The sequence below is a fragment of the Eurytemora carolleeae genome, unplaced genomic scaffold (assembly GCF_000591075.1).
Source record: "Eurytemora carolleeae unplaced genomic scaffold, Eaff_2.0 scaffold441, whole genome shotgun sequence".
NCBI lineage: Eukaryota > Metazoa > Arthropoda > Copepoda > Calanoida > Temoridae > Eurytemora > Eurytemora carolleeae.
This window is the reverse complement of record NW_019396326.1, coordinates 41,992-65,462: the sequence shown is the minus strand read 5'-3', so window position 1 is coordinate 65,462 and position 23,471 is coordinate 41,992. Positions and strand designations below refer to the sequence as shown.

The 23,471-nt window shown below is 31.5% G+C and overlaps 1 protein-coding gene across 1 annotated transcript in view; it reads left to right on the top strand.

Moving 5' to 3' along the window:
• Positions 1-23,471, top strand: part of LOC111700991 (alpha-actinin, sarcomeric) — a 47,881-nt gene that overhangs the window by 18,109 nt on the left and 6,301 nt on the right. The window contains exons 4-24 of the mRNA XM_023472094.1: positions 852-925; positions 1,195-1,260; positions 1,996-2,090; positions 4,569-4,626; positions 5,573-5,768; positions 6,006-6,087; positions 7,467-7,552; positions 8,791-8,797; positions 9,600-9,712; positions 11,064-11,173; positions 11,785-11,871; positions 12,385-12,474; positions 12,632-12,842; positions 13,200-13,283; positions 13,907-13,986; positions 14,480-14,844; positions 16,792-16,897; positions 19,558-19,603; positions 19,883-19,968; positions 21,469-21,547; positions 22,746-22,834. Coding sequence (XP_023327862.1) covers positions 852-925; positions 1,195-1,260; positions 1,996-2,090; positions 4,569-4,626; positions 5,573-5,768; positions 6,006-6,087; positions 7,467-7,552; positions 8,791-8,797; positions 9,600-9,712; positions 11,064-11,173; positions 11,785-11,871; positions 12,385-12,474; positions 12,632-12,842; positions 13,200-13,283; positions 13,907-13,986; positions 14,480-14,844; positions 16,792-16,897; positions 19,558-19,603; positions 19,883-19,968; positions 21,469-21,547; positions 22,746-22,834 — 2,210 coding nt within the window. The remainder of the gene's footprint in view (positions 1-851; positions 926-1,194; positions 1,261-1,995; positions 2,091-4,568; positions 4,627-5,572; positions 5,769-6,005; positions 6,088-7,466; positions 7,553-8,790; positions 8,798-9,599; positions 9,713-11,063; positions 11,174-11,784; positions 11,872-12,384; positions 12,475-12,631; positions 12,843-13,199; positions 13,284-13,906; positions 13,987-14,479; positions 14,845-16,791; positions 16,898-19,557; positions 19,604-19,882; positions 19,969-21,468; positions 21,548-22,745; positions 22,835-23,471) is intronic.

Sequence of the window (23,471 nt, the reverse complement as noted above, 5' to 3'; positions counted from 1 at the left end):
AAAAGAGGGACAAGATAAGTTCATTGACATACCTTGTCATTTATGGACAAATAATTCGACTTTTTTCCTAAGAATTCTGATGGATTTACTTGTAGGATTTCATTTCTAGTTCAACCATATTTATTGTTTCTATTGGTGGCGCCGTAAGGGGGAGTGAAGGGGGGTAGCCACTCTGCTAGAAATGGAAGAGGGGGGGGGGAAGACGGAAAATAGCAGTGACATCCTTCATCTGGATAAATTTGGAACTTAACTACAGAGAAGATGTTCCTTTAGTTAGATTTTTAACATTTGAGTCTACAAAATTTTGCATGTCCCGCCATTTAATCGTCAGGGGTGTGACAGAAATAAACAAATAAGCTTTATAACTTTCAGAGGAAGAGGGGAAATTTTTACAATGTGGTGATAAAAATCTGCTGCGCTTCGCGTACAATATTTAATTTAATATATTTCCCCACTCCTTGACATAAAATCGTAAGCCGCCCCTGCTGAAAGAAAAATTATCCAGTATTTTCATTTCTCTAGTTGAATGATATTTATATATTCTAGTAGGCAGGCTAACAATGGTGGAATATATTTGTCCTGCGAATAAGAATATATATTCATTTAATCATCAACCATTGTTGGGGAATACGGTGTATGTAATTTTAAACACAAGATGGACAGATCAACATTTATCACTTGTTATTAGAGAACTGCGTTTTCTTTTTAGTAAAATGTTATAATAATCTACGATAAGTGAACATGTTTTTTGATTTTTATTGATGATTTTCGATGAAATTCTAAAATTTTATGCAAGTGTTAAAAATTGTGAAAATGATAACACCGATGATAATGATACTTGTATTGTTTAGACCTTTACTGCTTGGGTGAACTCCCACCTGAGGAAGGCTGGCACACAGATTGAGAATATCGAGGAGGATTTCAGGTTCGTTTTGTACAACTCTAAATTTTTTAATTTTGCACTCTTAGACGAAAAGGAAAAATTAGCAACATGCTGAAAGAAAAATTAAAAGAAAAGCGTGAAGCTTCGAAATTTGTATCTTTTAGGATATTTATATAAATGCCATAATCTGGATTAGAATTTACATAATATTATCCTCTGGAATTATTCTGGTAAAAGCGGGATAAGTAATTAGAATAATAACAATAATATTAATGATGATAATAATTAATGTTAATTCAATGTTTATTTAGAAATGGTTTGAAGTTAATGTTGCTGCTTGAAGTTATATCAGGAGAAACTCTACCAAAACCTGACAGGTTAACAATATTTTTAATTTAAAAAAATGTATTTTTCAATGATTTTAAACAAAATTAAGTTCAAAGATAAAAGCAATTTGAAATATTATTCAAAAATCAGAATTTGAGAAATTTATAATAGTGTACGCACTTGTTTATCATTTTTGATAAAAAGTGTTTTTACGTTTGTACTACTATGGACTATTATTCAGGTTGAACGTATTGGGCATTTTTTTCACTGAAAATCATAAAATCCAATTTGCATCAAAATTTGTCTACAAAATAATTGAAATTAATTTTGTTCTTATAATTTTCAAACTGATTCAGTTTTTTTTTTCTTTATTTGTTTAGATTATAAATTATGATTAATGTAAGCAAAAAGTTGAACAATAAATATCATTATAGGTGTAAAGTTTTTCACAGTGAGTTCAAAAATGTGGAGAGCAAAAAAATCTTTATTAGTAAACAAATTAAATGCAAAACAGAAAAGCTGACGTTTTTGCTTCAGACAATTTAAGAAATATCAAAATAAATTTTTCAGTGGTTCGAGGCGAATCTTAATATCTTTATCTTGATGCATTAAAAAAATATAAGTCCGACCTTGCTTAATGCTTATGATGTATGTTTTGTTTTTTATTCGTGATTTCTGAGTTTTAACTTTTATTTTTTTTTCGTTAATTTGATAATGCATATTTAAAAAACAAAATTTACTAAAAATATTACTTCTATATAATATTACTACCATATAATATTCAGGGGAAAGATGAGGTTCCACAAGATTGCCAATGTAAACAAAGCTTTAGATTTCATCGCCAGCAAGGGGGTCAAACTTGTCTCCATCGGGGCAGAAGGTAAATAATAACAATAACAACAACAATAATAATAACAATAACAACAACAATAACAACAATAGCAATAATAACAACAATAGCAACAATAGCAACAATAACAACAATAGCAACAATAACAACAATAGCAACAAAAACAACAATAACAACAATAACAACAATAACAACATTAATAACAATAACAACATTAACCACAATAACTAAAATAAAATAAAAACAATAACAGACAAAAAAAAACAATAAAACTCACAATTCACATCCAAAAAAATACAACAAGAACAATATTAACAACAAAACATTAGTTTTTCCAGTTCAGTTATAAACTGGCTTATAAAGAATATAAATCCACAAATCTGCTTGAACTGACTCCGAGGTTAGGCAGTACAAATTATGTGATTTTCTTATATTTTTGTGTTTATCAAATGTTGAAGGGACAAAAGATAAACTTTAAAGAAACCGTTTTTTTAAACAGCTTTAATATTACAAGGAATACTGCAAAAATAAAAAATAAATTATTAAAGAATTATCGAAAGTCGAACAGTAATTTGTAATACAATCATTATTCTGACGAATAATTGTTTAAAACATTTTTGAATTCCTTATCTTCTACAAACTGTTTATATACAGTGGGAGCCAGTAAACAGTGGTATAGGAAGAGCAACCTTTAGAAGTTGATTTTAACTTTTTTAACTACTGGGAAAAATATTTCCTAAATAACAATATCAAATGTACATAGATAAATAGATATATCAGTTGAAACGCAACAATCTTCTTATAACATTTTATTCATAAACAAATTGTTTCATGCTTTAGATAAATAGATATATATTTGACTAAATATTTAATTAAAAACAATTTCAATTGCACAATTTTTACATTTTAATTTTTAAATTTAAATTTTAATTACATTAATTAATTAATTAATTAGAATTTGAATTACATAAGATTACGAAAATGTTGTTTTCCTTTTCTCACAGTTTTATCGGTCTCGCTGGCACTACATACTACTTAATTTAAACATTTGTATGCGCTTTTTTTCTATAAATAAGTATTTTTTTATATTTAAAATTTCAAGGGTGAAAAGGGATATTTTCTCTCTATTGAAAGCTTGAGTATAAAAGTTTTATAAAAGTTTTATTTCCAAATATCTGTTTCAACATTCTAGGTCCGATATATGTTGAACTAAAATTAAATTCTCAATTTCCCAATATTTTTATCTATTTTTCATCTAAAATATAATATTTGAAATCCAGTTAACATATTTTCAAGTTGAATAGTGTTCAAACAAATAATTTCCGGCAAGAATTTGATAAAAAATTTATTAAATTTTCACCCAGTTATGAAGTACTCTTTTTCTCTTGTAAACAATATTTATTTTTGGGAATTTAAACCTGTGTTGGAGTAAAAAGTGGGAATAACTGGCTTGTTAAGTCTAATTTTTCATGTTGCTTCAAACTTCGCAAGGTCTTTAAAATACAAATTGTAATGAGAAATCAGTTTTTGATGACTACCTCTCTTATCATATCTGTGTTTTATATATTCATCGATATTCAGTATATCCGGGGTGTATTTTTACCAAATTTCCCGCAATACGATTTTAAGAGATTAAAGGAGGGGGATGCTACATTATTTTTATAATGATTTAAAACATAAATTATATCAAAAGAAAACACATCTCTGAATTGGGGGCATAACCAGTAAGAATAGGAAAACTGTGGAAAAGAAGGACGACATATAAGCAATATTTAAGCGTAATTAATGTGGTTACAAGTGTCAACGCTAATACTTTTCCTACTGTACCTTAGATATCACTAGTTAAGTGAAATGGTTTGTGAACACTGTAGTCCTTCATTAAAATGATATCTTGAGTCCAAAAGTCGTCTTCCAATAAATAAAGTTTCTGTAAATATATAAAATATTCTCGAGAATTATAAAGAAAAAGTCATCCCGTCTTGTTTTTATACTGGTGTGATAAATCTACTTTTTGTCAACTATACTGGAACCAGCTGGGCTACCTTATCTACAATATTTTAAAGGGACTGTAAACGTAATTTTAGGTGGCCCTTCGGTTATAGAGTGTCATGCCCGATTCACAAGGGTACCCTGTAAACCTTTGCCTAATCAAGAATAAATAAGATCCATATTTTTTAAAATAAATTTTTTTTTCTAATTTTTTTCAATTAGTTGTGAATCGGGTATACCTCTGTAAATACGTGTATAGTCCCTTTAAAGGACAAACTTTTCTGAGATACTAGTAGAAACCTGTCAACACAGTGCACTTAAAGGGCTTTAAAATTTATATGATTGAACCTCCATTTCAAAAAGTGCAAATAAGTTAAAAACATTCTGAAAAGTTCTCATTTACGTTAAAAAGGCGTGACGATATTTTTTTCTGATTAAAAAAATAGTATAAACCACCTAATTTTTATCCCTAAATTATTTCTCGTGATCCAATATATATATTTAAATTATTTATTTTAGAAATTGTTGATGGAAACGTTAAGATGACCCTTGGTATGATCTGGACAATTATCCTCAGGTAACGCCCCCTTTAATTTCAGGGTATTCCCCCCCCCCCCGTTATATGGATTAAGCAAAAATCTAAATGTTCAGTTTTATGAACTGTTTATCTTTCTAGCTTAAAGATAATTCAATTTTTTCCCTTTTTAAAATTCACTTTAAAATTTGAGATTGAAATTCATGTTCCTCTTTATTGAGAAGGTGGTAGTTCGATATCGAACCTTAACTCAATAAACGGAAATATATTTAAATAAATTTCTAGTTTTAAACTTTCTTTAGACATTTAACATTTCACTTATTCAACGGTGGGGAGCGTTTTAATTTTCTATTTTCAATTGTTTTGATTTTTCAAATTTCGGAGAAACTATATTTTTGAATATATTTTTGATAATATTTCTGAGCAAATGATCTTCAAATGAAAATTTTAATTTTGTTACATATTAAAAAAACATATTGCTTAGTAATAATAATTAATTTAAAAAAGAATCATAAAAATCATTTCAAGAATCGTGAATATTCCATTAAGTTGTGGTGTGTAATACTTTATATTTGCTGTGAGTATCCGGATATTAAATTGTATTGGTTTATCTAGGTTTAAATGTTCCTTAAGGTTTATTCATTTTTATGTATATATATATTATATTCTAGGCTTTTAGGGCAATTCGCGCCCATTTTCCATTTAAATTGTGAACATGTTCTCTTTGTGTACAAAAAAAGAACAAAAAAGTTTTCAACACAATTTTTTTTTAATCATTTATATACCTTCCCTGGGGTCACGTGATGCCCCACTAAAAGGGGGAACATTTTAAGTGAACTTACAAGAATTTTTTTTTATGGGAGAATATTGTCCATGAAAAGCGCCAAGTGGTGGTTAACAAATAAACCCATGCTTAGTTCGAAAATAAGTCTTGTTAAAAGACTAAAAAAGTTCAAAGCCTATGAAATCTAAATGTTTCTATTTGCAGGTTTGCAATCCAGGATATCTCTGTAGAGGAGATGACCGCCAAGGAAGGATTGTTGCTCTGGTGCCAGCGCAAGACTGCTCCCTACAAGGATGTGAGCGTGCACAACTTCCACTTGTCCTGGAGGGACGGTCTCGCCTTCTGCGCTCTCATTCATAGACATCGTCCCGATCTACTCGACTACTCCAAACTCTCTAAGGTGAGGAGACCGTGTTTCGTTCTCGAACGCAACTAGAGGATTTTTGAAAGGGATTCTTCGAAGGGAATAATTTTGAGTTATGCCGATTTTTATAATAAACGAAGATATAATGAGAGAATTTTTCTCTCCAATTTTTGCAAATGAGATATAGTATGGTATGGCTAATATGTTTTTTTTGATACTGAATAAAGTTGTTGAGAAGAAGAAGATATTTTTATAATAATCATTTTAATTTAGGATAATCCTCTCGAGAACTTAAACCTCGCCTTCGATATCGCCGAGAAGTATCTTGATATACCTAAGATGTTGGATCCCGAAGGTAAGTCATATTTTCCCGCCACTTTTTTCTAAGAACCGCCATAATAACTTATTTTACAGTTTGAAAATGCGCGCGTATATATTTAAACTTATAAAACTATATTCGCATTTTATTTGATAACTTTATAACTCATAAAACTGTTAGGTTACAGTAAATTTTCACGTTTATTTAAAATAGATAAGTGTTTTTTCTTCGAAAAATAAACATTACAAAAATGACATTAAACTCTTTTATCAAACTTGTGTTGGTAATAATACAAACACTGTTTACTCGTCCTTCATTCCTTGTCGGGTTTCCTTTAACCCTATTTGGCCTGGGGGAGGGGGGTTTACTCTAAAATTGTTTTCAGGCTTTTCTAACCATGCCTTTCACTTAAGGCTAAAAGCTGGGCTTTTATACCTACTGAGTCCTCAGGCAAACTGCCTTAGTGCATTTTACCTATACCAGAATATATCTTTATTTAGACCTACTTCCAGTCATTGAATTTCAACATTTTATAGCTCCTGGGAAAGCCTATAACAAAAGCAAGCAGATTGCACAATTTTGCAAAGAAATTTTGAACAGATTTTTGCACAGACGCCTTTAAAGGGAATTTGTACATTTTCAGTTTTTCTTGAATGCACATTTAGGTTTTAAAAATTTTGCAAATGTTTTTGCACATTTTAATTCGAGGGGTCAAGGGCTTTTCAAAAATAGTTTATTGTATTTTGCGCATTTTTTGCTTTTTAACTAGATTTCGCAATAAATATTTGGGGTTTTGCAAATTTGCCATTTTTTTGGCAGATTATTGCAGTAAGTAGAGCCCAAGGGCATTCCGAAAACATATCAAATGTTATAGATTTGCATCACAATAAAAAATAGAGGGGGGGGTAAATTTGTCCCCCCCCCCCCCCCCAAGGCAGCCAGTCAGTAAACGAGACGTCAAGCTAAATAGGGTTAATGTGTATTATTAATGTAAAAGAGTTTAAAATTAATTTTCTCCGTTTCCAAATTCCTGGTCGCGATTTGCGTCTGTTATATTTTCTTCAATGGTTTTCTTGTTCTCCTACCTACTTGTTATACCTCTAGTTATCTACTCCTGCTGCTAGCATACCTCTAGTATTCCTACTCCTACTCCTAGTATACCTCTAGTTCTCATACTCTTACTCATAGTATACCTATAGTTCACTACTCCTAATCCTACTCCTAGTATACCTCTAGTTCTCCTACTCCTACTCCTGGTATACCTCTAGTTCACTACTCCTACTCCTACTCCTAGTATACCTCTAGTTCTCTTCCACCTACTGTTATTATACCTATAGTTCTCCTACTCCTAGTTTACCTCTAGTTCTCCTACTCCTACTCCTAGATTACCTCTAGTACACTACTCCTACTCCTAGACTTGTTGAATAACGAGAAGCCGGACGAACGTCAAATCATGACATACGTCTCTTGCTATTATCATGCCTTCCAAGGGGCAATGCAGGTAGACACCCCCCCCCCCTCCATGCCGGTAAGAAAACCTTTCATGACGACGGTTATCTAACTCCCCAACCCCGCCACCCATTCTGTGTTTGCTGTTAGTTCTTGCATGCTAATCTACAGTTTTTAATTTCAGATTTATTCAGCTAATTCAACATTTTATTGTAATTAATCAAACAGTTATTATTTGTGTGGGCTAAAACTAAAGTTTAAACTAATTAAAGTTTGTTTACCTAGTTTAAGCATTGAACATGAATTGTAGTTTGTAACAAGTCTTTTCCCTGGTTTAAGTTGAAACAATGAAATAGAAATCAAATATCAAATTTAGTTTCTTAACTTTAAACTCGGATCTAAACTCGGATTTAAGTTGTCACTTTCCTAACAAATATTTTAAAGCTTTGCCTTACCGTGTATAAAATATAAGAAATAAAACTAGAAAATCAAATTCAAAATATAAAATGTTACGTCTAGGTCAGGATTTTGCGTTTTATCTAGATATTGTAAAGGTTATTAGATTAGAAGTTAAATTTGGCATTCACTTTTTTTTGCGTGACATTTGTTTTTTATTTGTATGTTGCCAATAATAAATCTTAAAGGTCATTGTACTTAAATTTCATCACGATAAAATTTAGTACAGTAATCTGTACAGTACTGTAATCTGTACACTACCGTTTTGTGTGCAGTTCAGTAATCTGTACAGTATAGTAACCTGTACAGTTCAGTAACCTGTACAGTACAGTAACCTGTACAGTACAGTAACCTGTACAGTACAGTAACCTGTACAGTACAGTAACCTGTACAGTACAGTAACCTGTACAGTACAGTGACCCGTACAGTACAGTAATCTGTACACTACAGTAATCTGAACTATTAATCTGTACAGTACAGTACTCTGTACTAGTAATCTGTACAGTACAATATATTGCATAAATACTGCAGAATATTGCAAGTATTCTAATATTCTGTATGAGCCTGTATTTAATCTAATTTAAACTTGATGAGAGGAGAATACAAACTCGGGATTTAAATTCTAAAATGCAACGAGTTAATGTTTAAGTATCACAACTCCTAAATACCTTGTTACAAAATTAAAGGGAAAGTTATTATATTTTCTACTAATTTTAATTTTTTTAATTTAAATTGCCAAGTTTTAGTAACTTACAGGAGTAAGGAGGTTTCTATGGTTTCTTTTTTTTTTGACTCACTCTTAAAATACATTTATACTTTAATTGTCTCTTTAAGTTGGAAGGTATTTTGTTGGATGATTCACCATTAGAATAATGTCCGGATTTTAAACCTAAGTTTTATCATTTTTAAAGAACAAAACTGATATTATTTTGCGGCTTATTTTTTATTTAAAATTTATTTTGTGTTACATACTAAAATATTTTTCAACCCTGATTTTTCCCAGTGTACATTAACAGGGTTAACCACATAGGATGAGACTTTAAAGACGACATTTTTACTCTGATTTTAATTTATTGTGGCAAATGTTTTAAATTTAAATGACACATTAGCTTGATGTTCTATTAAAAAAAATCAAAAAAATCAGAGGCGTAATTATGGGTGAATGGGGGGAGCATAGGTTCACATTCCCTTGAACAGGAAAAATTTGAGACCAATAAAGAGGAAATACCATAAAAATTCAAAGATTTCACTTAACAAATTTCAATTGCGGGATTGTCAATCTTCAACAGTAAATGACTCCCCCCCCCCTTACATTACACCCCAGTTGCACCTCTGATGCAGATTTAAAAAATGTTTACAATCTTCTCAAAGTCTGACTCTATGTATAGTGAGAACTAGAAAACAATGGAATAGGAAGACGACAATAAAATAATAATTAAGTGTATTTTATGCTGTTACAAAGCAATTAGTTTAACTAGATCCTTTTTAAATCCCTTATTAAGTAAATTGAGTTTGTTTACACAGCTCAATGGCGAGTCTCATGTTCAGTGGACTATTTAAAGTCATAACTTAAGTCTAAAAGTCGTCTTCCCATATCAGAGTATTCTGGTTATCACTGAATGACCCCTGTGTTGACCTACTAGCTGTGTGTTGTACTAACCTAACCCTAGATTTGTCGAGCTCTGCAATGCCTGATGATAGAGCTGTTATTACCTGCGTTTCATCATACTATCATACCTTCTCAGGGGCACAAAAGGTATAAAGGTGGGAAGGGGGGGGGGGTAATAATTATAGGGGGTTGGTAATAATTATAGAGGGTGGGTAATAATTATAGGGGGGGGGGGGGGGTGTTATAATTGTAGAAGTAGGAAAAAGTGGGAGTTTAGAAGTACATTTATTGCTTCTACTTCTAGATATAAATACAGTATCCTACACTACTGGTTTGCGGATTTTGTAACCCTCTTTTGGGGATTTCATCCTCAACAGAAGTCCCTCCTAAGTCTAGAGCATAGAGGGAGTTGAGACTGATAATTATCTCCTTGTAAGTGTTCACGGAAAAGGAATAGAAGGAGTTCTGGTGATGATTGATCATTATTCCCCAATAGATGTTTTTTGAATTTCTAATCTGCCCCCTCTCTACGTCATGATCAACCTTGTGTAAGGCTGGCCAGTGGCCATTTGAAGAGATCAGTTGTAGTGAAGGCTAGTTGGGGCATAGCTAGATTCAACCTGTAGAGAACTGGCGTCCAGAATATCTACGATTAGGTTAAAGATGGTAGCTGAGATACTTGATAGCTCCAGAAACAGCTGTTTAGCTCCGGGAGTAGCTGTTTAGCTAATTAGCTCCTGGAGTAGAAAGCTGTGTAGCTGATACCTTCTGGAGGGCTGAAGTTTAGCTTTTTAGCTCCAGGAGTAGCTAAGGTTTAGCTTATTAGCTCCAGGAGTAGCTGAGGTTTAGCTTATTAGCTCCAGGAGTATCTGAGGATTAGCTTATTAGCTCCAGGAGTAGCTGAGGTTTAGCTTATTAGCTCCAGGAGTAGCTGAGGATTAGCTTATTAGCTCCAGGAGTAGCTGAGGTTTTTGATGTTTGTTTAAAGCCTATAAAAGGGGATTATGATAATGGAAAATTAGGTAATTAGATTGAAAAGGGTTATTGAACTATAAAATTACAGGAATTGAATTGCATTCTTTGGTGTTCATGATTTAGATTTTACTAATTAAAATTTTGTTTTTAGATTTTAGAGTGTTATTTAGTAGTTTTTATGTTACCTTTACATCCTCTTCATTTGTTATTTGAAGTGGAAGACTGCAAAGTTTGATTTTCAAAATGTCCATAATATTTGGATTCTTTTTTCTAACTGAGGGAGAAACTCTTGTATCTAAAGTTAAAGCTTTGCCTTCAGAGCTAAGACGGTTCCTTTCCCATCGGATTAGCTGGATGTCCGCAGCGATTAATTTTTCCCGATAAATCCTCCAAAATTAATGTTTGTTAGGTTGATATCGAATAAAGTCGTTAAACCAAACAAAAGTTTCGCCCCCGGTCGTCTTCCATTTTTAAAAAAAATTCAATTAAAAGCTGTGAAAGATATATTTTATTTATACTCCAGGCTGAGATGGCCGCAAACAGGATCTGTAAGGTCCTCAAGGTCAACCAGGACAACGAGAGGTTGATGGAGGAGTACGAGAGGCTGGCCTCCGATCTCCTGGAGTGGATTAGGTACTTAATTAAAGGGACTGTACAAGTAATTTTAAGTTACTTTTCATTTAAAGAGGGAGGTAATAATTCGATACACTTGAACCTTAGCGAAAGAAAAAGAATTAAGATATCTACATTTTTCTGTTCAAAACATGATCACGTCCCGTTTGGATTTCGGCCATGTAACTCTCTAAATGGGGGCCACTCGAAATTACAAATTATTAAGAAGTTACTATGTAAACTTATTAACAATTAAAAAGATTTAAATATTTGAAAAAAAATTGTTAACATTTTAAACATTTAAAAAATAAATAGATTTTATTCTTCGATTTATAAGATTGAATAAATTTGTCGTATTCAATCTTCCTTTTAAGATAAAATTTAAGATTTATGTGCACTCACGTCTGATGAAATTAATGCATTAAATAAAAATGTGACATTGTTTATTCTAAATTTAAACAAATTTCAAAATGTTAATGAATTAATTGAATTAAAAATAGAAAAATTATGAATACAAACCGAACAGCAAAGTATTTGCGAAAGAAATATATTTATTTTATATTTTGTTGTTTGTGGTCATTTAGGTTTCACAATTTGGTGCATCAAATTCTATTCTAATTTTATTTGTCTAGGCGAACCCTGCCCTGGCTGGAGTCTAGACAATCCGGGAACTCATTGACAGCTGTACAGAAGAAACTGGAAGAGTACAGGGAGTACAGGTACACTATAGATACAGTACAGGTAGTACAGGTACACTATAGATACAGTACAGGGAGTACAGGTGCACTATGTATCTAGTACAGGGAATACGGTAAACTAAAGTTACAGTACAGGGAGTACAGGTACACTATTAAAACAGTACATGGGAGTACAGGTACACTATATATCTAGTACAGGGAGTACAGGTACACTATATATCTAGTACAGGGAGTACAGGTACACTATTCAAACAGTGCATGGAGTACAGTTACACTATGTATTGGTAATATTAGACAATATTTTGGTTTGTTGTTGTTTACATTTATCAAATCCTAAATTCTATCGTTTTTCTCTTCGTTAATTTTTTTAGCTTTATATCTTTTTCTTGTTTTCTACTCTCCATATTTCTATACATTTCCACCATCTATCTATTTATCTATTTATCTATTTATCAGTTTTATGTATTTCTCTTTTTATCTATTTATTTATTTATCTATTTATCCATTTATCTATCTATTTATCTTTCTATTTAGACGTAAGCACAAGCCCCCACGTGTTGAGCAGAAGGCAAAGCTTGAAACCAACTTTAACACTCTTCAGACCAAGCTTAGGCTTTCAAACAGGTACTTAGTTAGCACTTGCAACAGTTAAAAACTTGTTTTATGGGAAAAATAATATAAAAGAGGGGTAATTATTTCCCAAGTTGGGGCGGGGGGGGGGGGTTATTAATTAATTATTTTCCTGAATTTTCAATTACTATAATTATCTTTTCTTGTTCAGACCAGCATATATGCCCACTGAGGGTAAGCTTATCACTGACATCCAGCGCGCTTGGAACGGACTTCTGGGGTCAGAGAAGACATTCGAGGAGTGGCTTCTTGCTGAACTTATGCGCTTGGAGAGACTTGAACATCTGGCGAAGAAGTTCAAGCACAAGGCTGATATCCACGAGGCCTGGACTAGTGGCAAGGAGGAGATGCTCAGCTCCCAGGTTAACATTAAAAACCCTTGATATTCCCAACAGTGGGCTCCCATGATCCATTTTGCTCACAAAGCATCCATCGTTACACTCTGGATGTTTTGAAAACAGCATTGGTCTCATAAACCCTTGCGAAAGAAAAATGCCCGTTCTCTGTAAATTATAGTTGTAAAAAGTGTAGTTTAAAAAAGTATAGTTGTAAATCAGAAAATTTTTAAAATTTTAAGATCTGTATATTATGAATTTGCTTTTTCTTACACTATTCTAAACTTTGACCCAGATAGAAAATATATGCAAAATACTTCCCAATATAACAACACAACGTGTACTTTATATTATGTACTTTATTGGTAAAAATAAATTCTGCAGGATTACAAGAACTGCAAAATCTTTGAGCTCAAGGCCATGAAGAAGAAGCACGAAGCTTTCGAGTCTGATCTTGCCGCACATCAGGTACATAAATCTATTTTTAAACTAAATTTCTTTTTGAATTCTCGTCATATTTAAATTTGTCTGATTTCTTCTACTTAATTTCTAAATTTTTTTCGAAAATTAATCCTTTTAGCTCGGTAAATTTAATTCATATTTACTCAGCCCCATGTATAGCCATAATTAAGTATATTTTTGTAAGTTTAAATGCTCTAGGATTTGGTAGAGCAGATTACTGTAATTGCTCAGATGCTAATGCTATTAAAATTACAAGTTTAAATGCTCTAGAATCGTCAGATTGCTGCCATTGCTTAGGAGTTAAATGCTCTTGAACTAACAAGTTGAAATGCTCTAGGATCGTGTAGAGCAGATTGCTGCAATCGCTCAGGAGTTAAATGCTCTTGAAATAACAAGTTTAAATGCTTTAGGATCGTGTAGAGCATATTGCTGCCATTGCTAATGAGTTAAATGCTCTTGAAATAACAAGTTTAAATGCTTTAGGATCGTGTAGAGCATATTGCTGCCATTGCTCATGAGTTAAATGCTTTTGAAATAAAAAGTTTAAATGCTCTAGGATCGTGTTGAGCAGAAATCTGCCATTGCTCAAGAGTTAAATGCTCTTGAAATAAAAAGTTTAAATGCTCTAGGATCGTGTAGAGCAGATTGCTGCAATCGCTCAGGAGTTAAATGCTCTTGACTACTGGGACAGCGCCGCCGTTAACACTAGGTAATTCTGATAACTCATAATTTCTAGATTCAAATGATGAAGAGTACTTGCTGATAATTTTCATTAACTCAATTTTCCTTGGAAATGTTTGGTTAAGAACTTCCATTTAGCTTCTTCTTGGAAATGTGTGCAATGTGCATACTTTCGGGGAATTTTATTGAAAGAGAATTTACATTAATCCATTACGCATAAAATTTCTAATCTTTTTCAAAAACATTTCTTCAGGCAAAATCGGGTTCTTTCTTTCTTCCACAATTTTTAAACAAAGATCATTTCCAACTTGAGATTTCTAGCCACAGAGCTTTTTATTTCTGCAGTTCTTTTGTAGCAAATATTTGATTCTAGGATTTTTTCAGAAACGATTTTAACGAGTTTATGGAGATAATTTAAGAATTTTTGGTTTAAATGGTCATGTAGGGGAGGGTCAATTTAAAATTAATTTTTTCCCCGTCAAATTTTACTTGGTAATCTTAATCACACCTGGTGTGTTCAGGTGCCAGAAGATCTGTGATCAGTGGGACAGGTTGGGCACACTCACCCAGCAGCGTAGGCACGGTATGGACGAGGCAGAGAAGGTTCTCGAGAGAGTTGACAGCCTTCATCTTGAGTTTGCCAAGCGTGCTGCGCCCTTTAACAACTGGTTGGACGGAACTAGGGAGGACCTGGTCGATATGTTCATCGTCCACACCTTGGACGAGATCCAGGGACTGATTGATGCGCATGCGCAGTTCAAGGCAACCCTCGGGGAGGCAGATAAGGAGTTTACCGCTATTATAACTCTTATTCATGATTGTGAGAACTTTGCTCGTCAATATAATGTTCCTGGAGCAACCATTAATCCTTACACTAATCTGACAGGTAATAGTAGGGTGGGATTAAAGGTCATCTTTCAATCAATTATCAAGATCGCCAATCAGGCGACAGGCGACATTTAGCAAGGGGGGTGCAAGTATTTCTCGCGTAGCGCTAAATTTTTTTTGCCCTGCCCCCTCCCTTCTAAACATTTCTGCTCAATTTTTTTTATTTAAGGGCATTGTCAAAATTTATGAAGAGGCTTTTTTTAATCTAATTATTTTTTATTTATTTATTTTTAATTATTTTGTGTTGGGCGCAAAACTTCTTAATTTTGGAGTATTATCTTTAAAAAAGTAGGGGCCTTTTTTTTTAGATAGGGCTGTAAATTTTAAAGTTGGGTGATCAAAAATTAAATTTAGGTGCATATTAAAAATATTTGATGGCATTCTTAAAAACTATGGGTTATAAATGTCGAATAAAGGGCAAAATTAAATTCTGGTGAGGCAATTTGAATAAGAAAGTGTGAGTGCAATTTTAAAAATCCAATTTTGGGGACATTTTTAAACGAAATATGAGTTTGCTTTATAAATGAGAGTCTCGTTTAAACAAACAACTACTGTGGGGGCATATTTTGTTCTTTCGAGAAAATATGCTATTTTGGAACTTTATGGCCCCCTGTTAAGGACTTCTTGCACCCCCTACAGGAAGGGCAAGCCTTCTCAAGGGTGGAGCTCCGCCCCCTTAATCAGGCTAGGGGGGTCTATCCCCTATTGCCTGCCCCCCTTCTTGTGCTCCTGGCGCCAATATATTGATACATGCTGAGACGAAAGCTATCATAATTTTGACCCATATTCCTTTAAAATTGAAGCAACTGTGAAATCTTTATATTGGGTGTATTAAAAATCATTAATTAAGTTTATTAGATACAACTTAGGGCAATGACCTAGCACTTTCCTTGAAAACAATTTGGAAATTTCCTGTATATTCATGATGAATGCGCTCTTGATAGATCAGTACAATGTTTAGTCTATTAAATATTGACATATCATCTTTGGTTTGAATATAGTTGTTAAATTCCACTTCAGTTTGTAGATCACTGCAAGCTATTTGAAAATCTGAAAAATGAGAAAAATGAATTTAAATTCAACAAAATTTTACCCTCGTACAATAGATAGACTACTGCAAGCAAATGCAAATATTCTGAACATTTTTTCTATTGAATATTAAAACCTTTTATGCATGTATTCCGTGAAGCAGAAGTTTGAAGAGTATTTAATATTTTATGGTTTGCTCTACATTTCCTACGGGCATTCAATTCAAACTATCTGTCTAGCTAACTATCTGTTCAGCAAGAGAACTATTTAGCTAGTTCTGTTTAGATATTCATATTTTTAGCTAGCTATTTTTATAGCTTGCAATTTTTATACCTAGCTATTTTTATTTGATTTGATTTGATTATAGCTAGCTAGCCATCTGTCTAGCTATCTATCTGCCTAGCTAACTTTCTGTTTATCTATCTATCTGTCAATGTTAATAGTTTAGAGCTATTGGTTCCTGTGTCTGAATGTTTAAAAGTTTACTGAATTGAAGAATTGAATTACGTATTCCTTTTACTCTAGCAAAAATGCAAAGTTGCAAAAGAAAATTTTTAACTTTTTGGTTTCTTTTCAAGTTTTAACATCCAATATTTTCTGAGAATATTTGTTTCGATTTAATGTTGCTTTCTTTTGAAAGATTTTTCTGTGTGATGCAATTATAGCCGTGAATAAAGTAAAGTATTGATGACATTTAAATGCTATTAAAGATATAGGTCATAATTCTTGTGCAGCTATTTCTATCAATATATTATGATTAAAAGACTATATTTTTTGACATAGATTTTCTTTCTTGAGATTTCGATAACATTAAAAAAACAATAAGGAGAACCCTTATTTCAGGTCCTACACATTTTTACGCAATCGGTTTCAATGCTATTGGCAACTGTGATTATTATATACACCTGTTATTTAGGAAAGGATGTACAGTCTAAATGGAATGAAGTGAAGACCCTTGTTCCCCAGCGAGATCAAACACTTCAGGAAACAACAATCAATCAATCAATATATCGATTAAGCAAGCAATTAATAAATCAATATATCAATCAAAATATTTATTAAGCAAGTAATTAAGTGATCAATCAATCAATATAGGGATTAAGCAAGCAATTGATTAATCAATATACCAATCAATATATCAGTTAAGCAATTAATCAATTAATTAATAAATCAATATATTCATATCAATCAAGCTAGTAATTAATAAATAATTATATCAAACAATATTTGAATTAAGCAAGCAGTTAATCAAGCAATATATCAATCAATATATTAATTAAGAAATATATTAATCAATTTCCCAATTATGCAAGGAGCTAATTAATCAATTTACCAATTATGCAAGCAGCTAATTAATCAATATATCAATCAATATATTAGTTCAGCAATATATTAATCAATTTATCAATTATGCAAGCAGCTAATTAATCAATTTATATCAATCAATATATTAATTAAGTAGTATATTAATCATTATATCAATTATGCAAGCAGCTAATTAATCAATATTTCAATCAATATATTAATTAAGCAAGTAGTTAAGTAATCAATTTATTAATTATATCAATTAAGCAAGCAATTAATTAATCAATTTATTAATCAATATATCAATTAAGCTTGCAATTAATTAAGCAATCAACCAATCAATCAATTCATCAATTATTCAGTCAACTAATTTTTCTAAATAACAATCTCTTATTTAATCTAAATATTAATTAATCAATTAATTGATTAATATTCCAACCAACCAATCAATTAATCAACCAATCAATATATGAGTCAAACACCATCAAATAATGTTTATCGGTCAATTTAATAAATACTAATGAATCAATTAATTGTTCATTCAGTCATTCAATAAATACTAGTTAATCAGGCTTTTAATAAAAAATCAATAAAAGGGACATTTTGACACTTTATAACACCAAATGAACAGCGTAAGGTCTTAAAAATTAATATCAATAATTCAGTCAATCATTCCGTATAACTATTTATAACACTTTTATTTTGGTTCGCAGTGTTATAAAGTTTTTGGACAGAAATTTTCTCTTTATCGAGAGGTTCAAGTTTTTTAGATTTAATATAATCTAAAAAGGCAAGTACCTTCAAGATGTAGAGAAAATTTATGTCCAAAAACTTTATAGCATGTCGTGCCAAAATAATAGTATTGTAGGTAATTTTAAGAAACGTTTGTGTACTTGTCTTATTTCAATGGCTATTTCTAGATCAAATAAGCTTTGAAACAAAGCAGAAGTTAAAATATGAAATTGAGTTCAATTTAATTTTCATTTCAATTGAAAAAAATATTTTGGAAATATCCTAAATTTGTTGGAGAAAAAAATCCGGGAACCAATCAAAACTTTATAGCACACGTGCTATAATGTACAGCTAATTTAACTTTTGCTATAAGCAAAATAATTACTTATGGTACGTTCATTATGAAATTCACTATGAAGTGAGGAAGAATGACAAAGTACACAATAGTTTCATAATATATTTTTCAGTCAAGCAAGTAATCTTTTAATCAAATTATGGATCTTTCAATAATTTCTAATTAATTAAGCAATTAATAAAAATCAATTAATACATTTATTTAATTTATAATTAATTAATTAAGTTTCCCGATTAATTAACAAGTTCTTGTTTAATTATAAAATTGATCGATAAAGGCATTTGAAAATCAGATATTGATGCTAGTATATTTTAAATAAATTCTCATTTTTTATTTATTATGAGGAGTGGGGGATATTTTCCCCCATTTTTTATCTGAATAATACTAAATTATTCTCTTTTTATTGTTTGTTGTTTTTTTGATGGTATTCAGAAATAAATAAAAATAATATTGGAAAGACAAAATAATTATTGTTCTAGTTTTCTTTGCACATTTCTGTCATTAAACAAAATCTTTGAAAATCAGATTAAGCTTTTTTAAAAATAATATTGGAAAGACAAAATAATTATTGTTCTAGTTTTCTTTGCACATTTCTGTCATTAAACAAAATCTTTGAAAATCAGATTAAGCTTATTTAATGTGCATATTTAATATTTATTTTTGTTCTTGAGGTTATGAAGAAAGTACGTGATATTTCCCTCTTTTCTGTATAATACAGAAAAGAGGGACTGTATATTATTAAAAATACATTTTTAAATAGAAAAACACTCACGAATTAAGCTGCTATGAGAGTACAACAACATCTTCTGCAACATAAATGATACATAATTTTTTTTTAAGGGACTGTAAGCGTAATTTCAAGTGACCCTTCTTGCAAACATGGCAATGTCAGATTTACAACGGTCCCCGTTAAAGATGTGTATGATCAAGTGTAAATTATGTGTCATGTTTTAGTTTATTTAAACTGATTATTTTCATTTCATGTTTCTCTGAAAAGTGACTATTTGCACATTTCTTGAATGAAATAAACAGCGTCAACATTTTTGATCAAATTAGGGTTTCAAGGGTACATTTGTAAATCGAAATTTGCTATCTTTGCATAGAGGGTCATTTAAAATTACGTTCACAAAAGGACCTTTAAATTCTAAATTGTTCACTTTATTCTCAAAGACAGAAAAGGCATGAAATCAAAGAAGGCCTTTAACGATTTATTTTAGTTTTATCGAAGTTGTCAACAGTTTTGGAACGAGGCGCGAAGCACCAAAAATTTAACCTTATTTTTTCTTCTAGGTTGGTCCTTGGATTGAGAGGCAGATGGATGCTGTGGCAGCTATTGGTATGGGCAATCAATCAATCAATATATGGATTAAGCAAGCAATTAATTAATCAATATATCAATCAATATATTAATTAAGCAAGTAGTTAAGTAATCAATCAATCAATATATCAGTTAAGCAATTAATAAATTAATTGATTTTCACTTTATTCTCAAAGACAGAAAAGGCATGAAATCAAAGAAGGCCTTTAACGATTTATTTTAGTTTTATCGAAGTTGTCAACAGTTTTGGAACGAGGCGCGAAGCACCCAAAAATTTAACCTTATTTTTTCTTCTAGGTTGGTCCTTGGATTGAGAGGCAGATGGATGCTGTGGCAGCTATTGGTATGGGTATGCAGGGATCCCTTGAAGAGCAGCTTAGCAGGTCAGCATACTGTAATCCTTGGGGAGGGGTGGAGAGGGGGGGAGGTTAGTAAAGGGACTGTTGACGGAATTTCTCAAGTGACCTCCATTAAGATTTACATGTACGTTTCATTAATGTACTCTAAACCTTTTTTAATGTAAAAATGATGAAGTAATTTTCTACTAAAAAGATATATAGTTAGAACCAGATATATTGTTATATCTAGTTAGAGCCATACATATTTTTATATGTAGTTAGAACCAGATATATGTTTTCATCTAGTTAGAACCAGATATATTGTTATATCTAGTTAGAACTATTTTTATGCCTAGTAAGAACCAGATATATTGTTATATATAGTTAGAACCAGATATATGTTTTTATCTAGTTGAACCAGATATATTTTTAGACCTAGTTAGAACCAGATATATTTTTAGACCTAGTTAGAACCAGATCTATTGTTATATCTAGTTAGAACCAGATATATGTTTTCACTTAGTTAGAACCAGATATATGTTTTTATCTAGTTAGAACCAGATATATTTTTATGCCTAGTAAGAACCAGATATATTGTTATATATAGTTAGAACCAGATATATGTTTTTATCTAGTTGAACCAGATATATTTTTAGACCTAGTTAGAACCAGATATATTTTTAGACCTAGTTAGAACCAGATCTATTGTTATATCTAGTTAGAACCAGATATATGTTTTTATCTAGTTAGAACCAGATATATTGTTATATGTAGTTAGAACCAGATATATATTTTTATCTAGTTGAACCACATATATTTTTTTTCTTAAAATTCTACTGAATAGCCTCTTTTTTAAATCTTACAAAAGACAAGTATTATTTACAATTCTGAAAACAAGAATATATTAAGAGAGAAACTGTTTCTTATTTATGAAAAGAAAGGATGGGTACAGGGGGAGCCGTAAAAATTCTTTAGTTGTNTGTATATATATATATATATATATACATTTTTAAATCGAGAAAACTATAAGTCAATTGAATTGTTTAACTTATTTCTGGTTTTATTCTTAATTTATTTCAGTTCAGTTTTCCTCGATCAACCTGAGCTGGGAACTTTTGAATGGTGGATATTGGGATTAATGCTTGATCCACTCTTTTTCTTAATCTCAAGATTAAATACCGATTGTTCTCCATTTTTTATTAATCTCCAGATTCATTAACCGATCGGGATTAAGGATATCCCATTCTAAATATTTCACCTTAGGGACCAAATTTAATGATTAGGAAGAAGAAGTTAAACTACATAGGTTTAGTTGAACCATCTATTTCTAACTGGGACCGGTGCACATGAGGAGTGGTTCAATTTAGTATGTGTAGTTCAACTACGTCGAGCTACCTATTAAAACTGGTCCAAGTTGAAACATTTTCGATCAAAGATTAAAAATCTGAATGTTTAGAAATGGAATAAAACCTTGTGTTTTGTTATTAAGAACGGCATCATACCATTTTAATTGTGACTTTCATATTATAAAATTGTTTTATTAAGGTTGAGAGAATATGAAGAGGCAGTTTATCAGTTTAAACCTCATCTTGAGGAGTTGGAGAGGATAAATCAACAAATCCAGGTACAAGAACGGTCAAGGTACAATAACGGTCCAGGTGCAAGAGCAGTGAAGGTACAAGAACGGTCAAGGTACAAGAACGGTCAAGGCACAAGAACGGTCAAGGTACAAGAACGGTCAAGGTACAAGAACGGTCAAGGTACAAGAACGGTCAAGGTACAAGAACGGTCAAGGTATAAGAACGGTCGAGGTACAAGAGCGGTCAAGGTACAAGAATGGTCAAGGTACAAGAACGGTCAAGGTACAAGAACGGTCAAGGTACAAGAAAGGTCAAGGCTCTAAGAGCGGTCAAGGTTGTAAGAGCGGTCAAGGTTTGAAATGAATACATTATTTAATAAATGCTCCTATGTTCTATGTTTACACAATATTAGCTTGATCCATCATTTTCTTGTTCACATAAATATTTTACTTTAAAACTTCTTTATTTTTTTCTTTAAACTTTGGCATATTTCCCTTGCATCATTCTATTAAATTATTTATTCCGTGAGAAGGTCCAGGTGAAATCCTGATTAGAAACTCTTTGATAAAAAATCTTTTAAGAGAAATTGTCATCACGTTTACATCAAATTATATACATGTACATGGTACATGGTATACTGTACACTGTACAGAACACTATTATTGTTTATTGGAAGGTTTCATGTATTTAAGCTTAGAATATCCTGAAAATAAAATGAATATACTGAGATTATGTTTTTCTTTGAATGGGCTTTACAAAATTACCTTACCTAGTGAAAGGAGAGTTTTTGATAAATATTTAAATATAATATTATTATATGACATTAAACAATACACAGTTAATACAATAGTTAATTTTGTTATGCGAGTTCGTGTTTAACACAGTGAGCTATGTTTAAGAGAGTTTTGTGTTTGAGAATAAAGATACACAATACACTTTCTTAAGGAGAGTTTTGTGTTTGAGAATAGAGATGCACAGTACACTTTGTTTAGGAGAGTTTTGTGTTTAAGAATAGATATACACAGTACACTTTGTTTTGGAGAGTTTTTTGTGCGAGAATAGAGAAATACCGTACACTTTGTTCAGGGGAGTTTTGTGTACGAGAATAGAGATGCAAAGTACACTTTGTTCTGAAGGAGAGTTTTTTGTTTGAGAATAGATATATATGTACACAGTAAACTTTGTTCATGAGAGTTTTGTGTTTGAGAATAGATATATATATACACAGTAAACTTTGTTCAGGAGAGTTTTGTGTTTGAGAATAGATATACACAGTACACTATGGAAACTCTGAGAGTTGGATGGGAACAATTGGTAACCTCTGTTAACAGGTAATGTGTTCACGCACTCTTGACCCTTTAGTAAAAGTAAATTGAACCTAAAGTCTGACCGCGTCAACCTTGTTGCACCGGCTATTCCTATTTAGTGTTTGCTTCATTTATTCAATGTCTCTGGGCGATACAGCACAAACTGGGACCGGAAAGATTGACCCGGCTCGGAAATTCAAATGTACTATGGCTGCCCGTGTGTTGAGATTTTCTGCAATTTATATATTTGATAACGAAAATTTATAGGATATAATAATTTTAAATAATTACTATCATAACTTTTTCAATTACATCAGATCCCAATTTTTTTTAATACTTTTGTGACTTTTACTTTGGGGTTAGATATGAATGCCACAAAGAGTAAAAAGCTAGATTTACAATACATAATACATAGATACATAATTACAATATATGTCTAATGAAAATAATAATTTTGCACTTATTAACATCTTTATAAACAAATATGAACAAAATTATGAACAAAATTATAAAAAATAGAACATTGAATAATGAGCATGAATGTAAAATTTCAAAAATTATACAAACAATAACTCTAAATATTTTCAAAGTTAAAGCGATTTTCTATGTACTGACAGAAACAAACGAGAAATTAACAGAATTAAACATGAGAACAAGCCAG